The sequence below is a fragment of the Macrobrachium rosenbergii genome, chromosome 51 (assembly GCF_040412425.1).
Source record: "Macrobrachium rosenbergii isolate ZJJX-2024 chromosome 51, ASM4041242v1, whole genome shotgun sequence".
Taxonomy (NCBI): Eukaryota; Metazoa; Arthropoda; class Malacostraca; order Decapoda; family Palaemonidae; genus Macrobrachium; species Macrobrachium rosenbergii.
The window spans coordinates 5,709,152-5,720,932 of record NC_089791.1 but is presented as its reverse complement, the minus strand read 5'-3'; the positions used below and the strand labels follow the sequence as shown (position 1 = coordinate 5,720,932).

Sequence of the window (11,781 nt, the reverse complement as noted above, 5' to 3'; positions counted from 1 at the left end):
GACAATATCAATGAAATGATAAAGTTGATTATATGTATCTGTTCTACTTATTTTTTTTTTTTATTGAATTATTCTTTTCCCTTTCCAGACACTTCATCACCGAATCCTTCGGATACCCTTGATGATGATGATGTGTTGAACAAGTCTTTGGAGGAGCACATGACATCCTACCGCACGCCAAACCGCCCAGATACTGTAGATGATGATGATGACGGGTTTAACGACTCATTGGAGGAGCACATGACATCCTACCCTACGCCAAATCGTCCTGATACAGCAGATGATGATGATGATGGCGACACATTTAGCGATTTATTGGTAGATCATTTGATATCCTACCACACCTTTGTAATGAGTATACTATCTAACTAAAATATTCTTGACTTTTATATATTTGTTTTCAGCTCAGTGGTCTGGTAAAACTAAGGTATACTTACATTTTTCTCCAACCCTAACACTTCTATTACACTTTCACCTCTCTAACCCGGTTTTTTATCGATTTTTTAATTATTATTAATTTTTATTTATTTTTTTTTTTGCATATACTCTTCCTACCTTCTTATCAGTCTATTAATTATATTTACAGCCTCATTTTTACAACTTCCTTCCGAACCATGCATCCATAGCATCCTTTGCATTATCCCTCATCCATAGTTACGGTGCTGCTGCACCCCGCGTTCCACTGATCGTGTGTACCCCATTGTTTCATTTCGCCTCCGGCATTTGGAGGATGCAAGTATGTGAATATGGTAACGTACCTCAATTTCTTGAAAAGGAAGATAAAAAATAAAACAGTGTGCATTTATGTTAATAAATTTTATTGGTTATCAGTACATTAAAACAGCGGAATATAATAGAACAGAAATTTTATATCGTTTGACAATCCGTTACAATGACGTACGAATCCAACCATTTGTCTCTGCTGGAAGATCGAGAGACACTCCATAATTATGTTTCAACATTCAATGACCGTGTCTCTCACACCCTTCATCCTATTCAGGGCCTTCTTCCAGAACCTTCGGATCCCGCGTCCGATCCTGTTCTCATTAACCACGTTCGCTGCTGCTTCTGCTGTTGTGGCTCCGCCGATATCTCGCGTGCCAGACTGAAATTCGAGTGATTTTATTCTCAGAATGATACCTTGTATTTAAACGAGGTTGCCAAGTTATTTAAAAAAATATTTTGAATAAGGTCATGATAACTTGGAATAGCAGTACTCCCTGCACTTCAACAATGGTGGTGGGAATGAGAGGGATTTACCTTCAGACGTCAGTTAAGTTGACCGGTTGTGAAGAAGAGGGACAGCTGCTATTTCACGCTTTCCTCGAAATGTCTTCAAAAGAATTACTATTCGCGTCACGATGACTCGCCCCGCAACTTTAAACATTCTTGATAAGTTATGGCTATTTTACCGCTAGACCTCCAATCTGAATATTTCACTTTTTGAAATATTTGAAATAATGTCTCGTTCCCCATCTATCATTCCTATGTTGTAAATGTTACATAGAAAAAACCTCCCTCATTCTCGAAAGAACGCTTTTTATTCCACGATGACTCGCGCAGTGTATGAAAAAAAGAACGTAAAGGCCGCATTTATACGATAGATCCGGTTGTATCTGTCTTTTAACCTCATAAACGGTAAATTTGGAATTATTACGTAAAATCAGGAAAATCCTCGTGAATAAAATTCGGGATAATAGCGTTTCTGTCAAAGAAGATAATATAATTTCTGGAGAACCTTTCCGAGTAAAAACATACCCAGTGTCCTGTATTATTAATATCCGAAGATGGCTCTTAACTGTTAGATATAAAGACAAGTGTTTATTTCTACTTAACGGCAATATAAATCCTCCTACATCCAATGCGAATATTGCTAAATAACTAATTAACGGTCCTGACGTGCCTTTTAAAGACACTTCTAAGTCTCTAGTATCCATCCCTCTCACCCACTAACGTGGCACTGAATTACCCTCAGTGTTATCCTCAAACAGGCAGAAATTTCGACGGGTATCGAATCCTCCTCCATGTCTTCAGTTGTAAAACTAAAGCAGAAAACAGATCTCTCCCTTTTAAAACTATCGTAGGAAATCAGATTCTCATGCTCTGCACCAATTGCCTTCTGTGTCTCGTAACATAAATACGTTATTTTACCAGGGAATTTGCTCTGAATATTATATATAGTATTCCCGTTAATGGTAAACGGATATTATTCGGGTCGCAATGCTTGAAATATAGTCCATTCCTGGCTTGTTCTCCCGGAAAATTCCTCGTATCGACCATGGCAATCGTCGTCATCTCGGGAATGCATGTTCCAAACGCCTGATCGATTAATATTGACGACTCATCTGTTCCAATGATGTACGTCCTATACAACGTTTTATCGAATACATATTGCAAAGGTATAACTAAGAATTCCCCATTTAAAGCTGACATGGCGGGTGGCCCTATCAATTCGTAGTTTAACTTTCTCAACTGTCAACTGATTTAATCCTCCATCTGTACCCATAAGCCAATTAGTATTAGCCATTTCTAACCTAATCCTTAAATCTACAGAATCTTCTAGAAAATACAAGTCAATACTCGTAAATCTAGGAGTAGAGGGAAGTATTATAGGTATGTCCACCATCCGATTTAATAGTCGCCACGGCACCACCCACTTCCCACCTACTCACCTCCTGGAAAGTATTAGCCCTAAATGTCCGAGTTATACCGTTGTAAAGACGTCTTCTTTACCCATTAATTTCGATCATGTATATATTCGTACGTAAAATTTCCTGGCCTTTTCGCCAATATATATTTTATCACTGTATGTACATTATGTCTCTTCTTATTGTTATTTGATTGACTGTTAACAAACACAAATTGCTCTCATTCAGCGTGCAGGTCACAGAGACCCGGGGTCGGGCACTACGTTTCCGTCCGCACGCTGCTATGTGTACCTTGTGCCCAGGTAATAAATCAGTTACAGGCTGCTCTAAGAGCAAGAGCCCGTGCTGGCACAAGGCCAGCTAAATCTGAAATAACAACATAATAAATCAGTCAGTACCCAGTTCTGTCTTCTTTGACCTCACACCAGATTCTTCATTGGACTGGTCGGTACCGTTCTCGGCTAGCACTCTGCAGGGTCTGAGTTCGAGTCTCCGGCCGGCCAATGAAGAATTAGAGGAATTTATTTCTGGTGATGGAAATTCATTCCTCGGTATAATGTGGTTCGGATTCCACAACAAGCTGTAGGTCCCGTTGCTAGTTAACCAACTGGTTCTTAGCCACGTAAAATAAGTCTAATCCTTCGGGCCAGCCCTAGGAGAGCTGTTAACCAGCTCAGTGGTCTGGTTAAACTAAGGTATACATAGCTTTTGACCTCACACCGTGTGTTGCATTATAACCATGAAAATAATCCGTTCCTCCCTACAGTATTCATCGCACCAGGTTTTATATTTTTAAGTAGTTTGATATATGATTGATAACAAAATACAGGACATGATTCACTAACTTTTCATTCAAAAATACAGATACCGATTGAAAAAGTTTACGAGCGCTATATTTTGATCAGTCGCTAAATTTGCGCCCTGTCTAGATACCCTGTGATATCATTCTAACGCGATACTCGACAGATCCAGGAAAGGGCCTACAACGCCACTGATACGAAACTCTATATATCTGTCTGACAGAATTTGATTTATAGACACATTACTCGGCATAAAATCAACTCTCTCCGAGTTAACTGAACTTTCAATAATTCTCCGTCTATTCACATTCGGATATAATTCTAACATTCCGGTTATATACGAGGGAACAGGGATTTATCCCAGTTCCGGTACATTTGGAACGATACCCGCCATTCTCCAGTTTACAATGCTGGGCAAAAGAGGTTATGAACACGTAGGCTACACGCACGGAGTCGCTACCGCAGTGCGAATGAATTAAATGAGGTACACATCCTTTTTATTACCCGTAACTCGCCCTTGCGTCTTCCTTTCAGTATTCATCCGTGAAACCCTTCACTCTTCTTGCTAGCTCCATTCAGAAACCGCAGACCGGCAGTTTTGACAGCTCGAACTCCATTTTTCTTTAGAGATTCCCTTTAAGGAGTTCTTTCATTTATCACGTCGGACAAGACCGACCTTCCGAATTCTTTAGCAGCGGTTTGACCGAGACCACAGAGAGACAAGGCCTGTTCGATGTATTGTGACGTAAGCAACAGTAGTCCGAGCCGCTAGCACTGACTACGTTCCCAGACGAAAGAAATGTAAACAAAAGGTCACCAAAATAGACAATTTGTTGTTTGCTAGCTACAATATAGTTTTTTTGGGAACAATAATTATTCAATAAAACGTTAGAAACCAATACTATTAATTTTGCTATTTTTCTGTACAATGACCTTCATTACTTATTGGAGTAGCATATTTATTATTTAACCTTTGACCTTGATATGGGGATTTTACATTCATTATTGCCCATCAAATGTAATGTAAAAAAAAAAAATTACATAAATCTGCAACTTCTGAATAAAAAGGTAAACAGTTATTTTTTCCAAGAGTTAGTAAAGCTTGAATGAGATACTCATTGTATATTTGTAAAGCTAAATGAACACTTTGTTTCCCAAAGGTGGGTGAGGAGAATGCTTTTCATGACAGTTTATAATAATGTTTCAAGAGTAAACCATCTATCTCATGAAGTTTTTTCAGAGCTGAATGGTGCATAATGAGTTTCATTTTCTAAAATATGATTTCCATCAAAGGAGAACCGTGGGAACTTCATTGTTTTATTTGTATCTTTCTGGTCAAGCCAATTATTCCTGGTAGCCTACATCTCAACAAGTGTACTGAATTTCCGCCATTATAATCAAAATATTGTTTCAAGTGAGTTTCATCCACCGTCAGTACCACTGTTTTGTCATTGGGTGGTAATGATTTACATTTATTCTTAAAATGTACATCAGAAAATTAGTCATTTTGTTCTGACGCTGGGGTAAACTGTTTGGAGACACACTCCTGATGGTAGAGTACCTCAGCAATATTAGAAACTTCGTATCTCACAAGAGTCTATGACTTTGAGGGGAACAATTACAAAACAAAAACAAAAAAAAAATAAATAAATAAACAATATTACCAGCTCTAATGAATAATCAGATTTATTCAGTCATTAAGTGCAGTTGTTCAAATATGAATTTCTGCACAAGCAAATGTTCGACTGATCATCTAAAATTATTGCCAAAAATGAGATCATTAATTTTGTAACAGCAATGCTATTGCAGGTTTTAGAAATACACTCAGCAATGTCAGCTCTCTGCAAGTTATTCAATCTATCTACTCAATGATATTCGTATCATGAACCTCTGTAGGAATCATTAAATCTCCTAAGTGACATACTTCAGAAACATGAACAACGCATGTGCTGTGCAGTTAGCCTTCACTGTAGGTAGGGACTGTGTTGTACAATATGCTGTTTCATAAATCTCTACTCAACTGTTACCTGTGGAAGAGGAAAGATGGTCTTTTAATATTTGTACGATATGTATATATGAGGATTAAAACACAGTAATGCCATGAGGTTAGGTTAGTTACTGACATCCCTTCTGTTTTGTGCCTGTAACCCTAGAATACTAGGCCAGTCTAATTTTATTCACCTTAACCAAACTAGGTCCAATAAGGTTTGTTCCTTACCTTTGACTACTGGCAATGGTAACTTGCCTACTTCTTGATCCCTATACTGTACATCCACTTGTGATGAACCTATAACTTCTATGTCTGTGCCACTTCCAAAGCTCTTGCTAAGTCCTACACTGGGAGTTGTCTGAACATAGGCTACACAGTCTACACTGGGAGTTTTTTGGACATAGGCTACTCTGGGAGTTGTCTGGACATTGGCTACACTAAAGTCAAACCAGACCTTCGTGAGGGCTTTGTTGGGACGAAAGTCATTTACGTGCGTTGCCAAACTTCCATTCTAAGGAAAATTTATGGAATATAGGTCGTTGTTATATAACAAAACTGAAGGAAATTACTCTGAAATATTTACTAAACATGGTTTTTATGTATACAGTTGTTAATTATCAATATTTTAAACAGTTTTTCAATATCATATTTGAGAAACGTGGCATACATGTTGCCACATCTATAATCTCGATTCTTAGGTCAAGTATTGAAATCTGTAGGCTATATGTCAGTTAGGAAACAATAAACCCTTCATTAATCTCTTTAAGAATGGTCAAATCTTATAAGCTGGGGTCCTTTATGGTGAAGGTGAGGATTAGCGGATGTAAATATACTTGGCGCTCAAACACGCGTGCGTGTGTGATTAAATGTTTAAAAGACCTGAACTTTTCTATAAATAGAGAAATTTTAATATGAAAGAGTTTTTTCTATCTTTGATGTTATTTTTTTTCTTGTGTAGATTGTTTCAAGACAACGGTCAACTGAATATGGAAAAAAAATATTCGGGTGATAAGATGAAAAAACCTAAATACCATGGGTGGTTAGGATTGAAATTGGTCTGGAGTTGCCAAACATCAATCTATTAAAATTTTTAATGGGGTAAAGGGAGCAGTTTAGTAACTGAAATTAATAAATTTGCTCCAAAAATGATTGAATCTTGATTGTTGTACACAGATCCCGGTGAACATTGTGTTAAACCAGTCACTAATATTGACCTTTTAAGGTGAAGAAATGTGGCTTTGGTATGCACTTCTTAGACCTCGTGTCTCGGGCCAGGCATGGGTATATTATGAACTGCAGTTGTCATTATAGGACAATACAGCCTTTTGTCGTCGTCGTGGATGGTCTAGAGTTCCTTACTGGGAGTCATTCAAGGACAGGCAAGGAAAATTATTCATAATGTGTTAAGATACTTTACAATGGAGAAACAGACAGAGGACCCATTACTAATGTTGCAAATGCAACTCCTCGTACAGCTGAGGCAACAAAAGTCAGTAAAGCTACAGTTGAACGAATATGTAAAGAAGCACGAGAGTTGCAAGAATTATTTGGTGACCCAGTTTTCGAGATAAAGAAGAGGAAAAGATCAAAACCTGTGACTGGTTTGGATGACTTTGACAAATGTTTGCTTCGTCGGATAATTCTCAAATTTTACGAGAGGAAAGAAGTTCCAACCATTAACAAAGTGTTGTTTGAAATGAGGGAAAGAACAGGATTTAAAGATGGTAGAGAATCTTTAAGAAAAACTGTGAAAGAAATTGGTTTCCGGTACGCAAAACTCGATGGTAGGAATCTTGCGAACAAGATTCCTAGAACAAATGCAAAAAGTCAGAGAGAACGGACTAAATGTAATTCATCTGGATGAGACATGGGTTAATCAAAATTACACTGTAGGAAAATGCTGGAAAGATAATAAATCCGAGAATGCTACTGGAATTAAAGTGCCGTCAGGAAAAGGTGGCCGACTTATAATTCTGCATGCAGGCTCTGCAAAAGGCTTCATTCCAAACGCTGAGCTTAAATTCAATGCAAAATATGATGGCGATTATCACCGTCAAATGAATCACGAAGTGTCTGAAGAATGGTTTCGTTGCCAGTTGCTCCCGAACATACACCAACTTCAGTTATTGTGATGGATAATGCTCCTTATCATTCAAGGAAAGTAGATAGACTACCAACGATGTCAAGCAAAAAGGCAGTAATTACAGAATGGCTCATCTCTAAAGTTGCGAAACCAACAGAGAAAATGTTGAAAAGTCAACTTTTAGAGAAGGTAAAGGAGAACTCGCTTAAAATAAAAGACATTTATGTCGTAGATAAAATTGCAGCAGAAAATGGGCAAGAAGTTATTCGACAGAACTAATTTGGGGCCAAGTGAAAAGTTTCATAGCGAAACGAAACAATTTTAAGATGGCAAATCTATCGGAGCTTGCTAAAGAAGCTCTGGATACTGTGACACCTGAAAATTGGGAGAAGGCCGTAAGACATGCCGAGCAATTGCAAGTGGAAGATGCAGCAAAAGATATTTTGATAGATAAATATATTGACTCATTCATTTTAAGTCTTGACTCTTCTGATGAGGAGTCCTCTTAAAGCAACTCTCTCTCTCTCTCTCTCTCTCTCTCTCTCTCTCTCTCTCTCTCTCTCTCTCTCTCTCTCTCTCTCTCTCTCTCTATATATATATATATATATATATATATATATATATATATATATACTATAAACACTTTAAATTTACTATACACACATAAATACATTTGTATTATTGCATATATATATATACATATATATATATATATATATATATATATATATATATATATATATATATATATATATATATATATTTATTTATTTATGTATTTTTACGCTGTTCCATATTGTTCTCTTTGTAAACCATTGTAGATGCATATGATCACGAACTTAAATAAAGTGTATCATTATCATTATTATTTATTAGATATACCATATTTATTACTTGAATGTTTCTAGAAATAAAGAAATTATTAATGTGTGAAATTTGTTTATCATATCCATGATTTCCCTTTAGTTTTGTCTCTTTTGTAATTTGTTAATAAAATAATAAGTTAATTGAAGAATAAAAAGAACTGTTTCATAACTCTGAAGTTTTAATGCCAATACACACCATATGATAAATATCTGAATAAAGGAAAAATAAAGTTACGCCAGCGAACCCTTCTAAGACAACTGGAGTGGGTATTCCCCCCTCACCAGACACTGAAAGGAGGATAATCTGTACAGGACATAGGTTTTGACTTTAGAGTAATGATTCCCTTGGGGGATTAGTAAGAAATACAGGGCTTTGACTTTGGCCGCCTCCACAAAGAACTTGAAGATATGGCAGGCAACGTGTGTTTTCGTTTTTAGACCCGCCCAAACCCTCACCACAGATTGGTACTACACTGGGAGTTGTCTAGACATAGGCTACACTGGGAGTTGTCTGGACATAGGCTACACTGGGAGTTGTCTGGACATAGGCTACACTGGGAGTTGTCTGGACATAGGCTGCATTGGGAGTTCTATGTTAAGTCTACTTTATATGAATTCCAACTAAAATTCAATCTAAGCTAAACCAGTCTCTCTTTATATTGCGCTTTACCATGCTGCTCACAACACCTACCTAAATCCCTTTTTCTGGCTACAGAATTCTTAGGCTATACCTGGGTGTAGGCTATACTTGCACAGGCCTAACTCATGTTACCTTACCAGACAAACCTAACTGTATATTTGTTTGGAGTCTAGGAAAATTCATCGACAACAATTCATCGATTAGCAATTCATCGACCAAGCAATTCACCGATTCATCAATTTATCGACTTGACTACTTTGGTCATTTAATTTGCAATTGCTTTTAGTTTTTAAGTGGTTTGTTTGTAACTTCAGTCATTTAGCTTTCGTCTGTTGCCCTGAGTTTGTTTGTTTGTTTAATAATAATAATAATAATAATAATATAATTAATAATAATTATTATTATTATTATTATTATTATATTATTATTATTATTATTATTATTATTATTAGAGGTCAAAGAAAATTTACAGGAATAAAAGATAAAGTATTTATTATTCACATAATCATTTTTTGTTTTGATATAACAATGATCTGCAAAAGAATATGGAAATAAAACAAATTCAAAGAAAATGTTAAAATACATAAATTCAACCTTTATTCTTATGTCTTGAAAAATTTTGAAATATGAATATCTTTAAAAAAATTTTCATTCAATTGTAAAAGGAAAACTTTTTACTAATTAAAAAGAGATGTTATGCGCTAAGCCCCTCAAGTAGTCAATGACAGGCTCACTAGCATCATAGTTCAATACAATTCTTTTTATCCGTTTGGCAGAGTCACGGTATTTCCGCTTTTTCAAAGGGGGCTCTTGTCCCGCAAGGTATTGTTCAATTTTGGCATTGCTCAATGTTTGTTCCCGTTTGATGCACTCCACAAACTTCCAAATGTTAGGATGGTAAGATGTGAGCTGTGCCTCAAAACCCCGATGCCAGCCCTCGACTGAGTTGTTGGTTGTAGGTAGATCTTCCAAAACGGCTTGATACACATTCCACATTTTATGTGGAAACTGAGGAGGTCGACGTACTAGTCTTCGATCTGGCCGACCTATCCAAGTATCCTCCATGTAAATGACAACTGGTTGTGCTTCAAGAGGTATGGCATCACTATCACATAACTCTTCAAATGCTCCTATGACTGCATGAACAGGAACAAATGCTAGAGCCGATAGCATTTTAAGACTTAATGCAAAGTCTGCGTCGGTCTCGTACCTTTGCTTTAAGCCGTTTGACTGAATCGATCGCATAATGCATTGAAAAAAGTTAAAAAAACACCCACGTTGCTGTGTGGTGCTAAACACTTCACTAACAGCCTTAATCATAGCTTTTTCATAATCTAGTGTGATTGTTAACGGTGCTTGCATACGATTAAACTTTTTGATATTTTCTAGTAACGTTACGTAATTTCTATTTGATTTTCCAGGTAACAAAGCGTATACTAAAGGAATAGATGTATTTTCTTCCGGTCCATGGAGTGTGTATAATTGATAAAACAACAAAGGCACCGATTTAAACGTTCCGTCGGCGTACCAATGTTTGCACTTTAACAAGAGTTCAAGACTTTTCTTTGTCGCAAAGATTAATATTCGGTCCTCAACATTTCCAGAATCTAAATACAAAAACTCGTCGCCATTTGACAACTTTGTCAATCCTTCCGGGAAAGTTATGTCTTTTCGATGTGTTGGAAGGCTAGGTCCATCGTTCTTCTTAAATCGGATATTTCTCACAGTTCTTTTCATACAGTCAGTGCTTGGAAGCTTACCAATTGTTGCTTGACTGCATTCTCCAAGAACATCGGACAATAGGGCATGAGCTGACTCCGTTGTATTTTTTGCCTTTTCGCGAATTTTCTCACAGACTTTCGCTGCTTCGACACTTGCTGCATTAGCAGCGTGATTATGTTCATTTGATTGCCTTATTATCGTGTTTCCGCATGTACTCACTCGAGCTCGACAGTTATTTTTATAGTATTTCTCACACTTCCAGTGCACAGTCTCTTCGATCTTCTTTTCTCTATAGAACAGATGGCCGCACACAAACAGTTTTTTTCTGCCTTTTTCTGTTTCAACAAACTGAATATCCATCCTCGAGGGCTTGAAGATAAGAACTAAAGCATTTTTGTTTCTCTTTAAAAGGAAAATCTTGTAATTTTGTTTTTATTTTTTTGTAAATAGATGAATTGTTATATTGGTGGTTTGCTATTTTTAACTTTTATTTTTCTGTAAATAGATGAATTGTTGAATAGGTTATTTGCTTTTTTAAACCTTTGAATTATGTTTTTATTTTTTCTGTAAATCGACGAATTATTGAATCGGTAAATTGCTTGGTCGATGAATTGCTAATCGATGAATTGTTCTCGATGAATTGTTGTCGATGAATTGCTATCGATAAATTTACCGCATACGATTTGTTTGCACTCCCGACGTGGCGTAGCGCAGGTTTCTGTGCGATGAATACAGACTTTAGGATGTGGAATGGAATGGAATATGAAATTTAGGTTCGAAGCCAAGCACTGGAATCCGCGGGATTATTCAGCGCTAGTTATCGTCATGTTATCCAGAGGAAAAAGTCAAACACTTGTTGCAGTGAACTTATAGTGCTGCGATTACCTACTTACCATAGTAAGTTCGTCCAATAAAACACACATGATATATCCGTGGCATGCTACTTCATTATGCCATGTAAGTTTTACGGTCCAATTAACAAATACTGTACAACAATGGAGCCACGAGAAAACCTCATATTCAAATGATGTA

The 11,781-nt window shown here is 36.8% G+C and overlaps 1 protein-coding gene and 1 long non-coding RNA gene across 2 annotated transcripts; both read right to left on the bottom strand.

Moving 5' to 3' along the window:
• Positions 1–517: 517 nt before the first annotated feature.
• Positions 518–5,807, bottom strand: LOC136833123 (uncharacterized). Its single transcript, XR_010851366.1, has 2 exons — positions 5,667–5,807; positions 518–1,105 (listed from the first exon to the last, which is right to left on the bottom strand). It is a non-coding gene; the product is annotated as an uncharacterized lncRNA (long non-coding RNA).
• A 3,901-nt stretch (positions 5,808–9,708) lies between these two features.
• On the bottom strand, positions 9,709–11,109 carry LOC136832941 (uncharacterized). The gene has a single exon (XM_067094595.1). It carries the CDS (start codon positions 11,107–11,109, stop codon positions 9,709–9,711), a length of 1,401 nt encoding a protein of 466 aa, XP_066950696.1.
• Between the last annotated feature and the right edge of the window lie 672 nt (positions 11,110–11,781).

Coding starts and splice junctions, on each gene's coding strand:
- LOC136832941 (XM_067094595.1), bottom strand. CDS start 11,109: ATGGATATTCAGTTTGTTGAAACAGAAAAAGGCAGAAAAAAACTGTTT.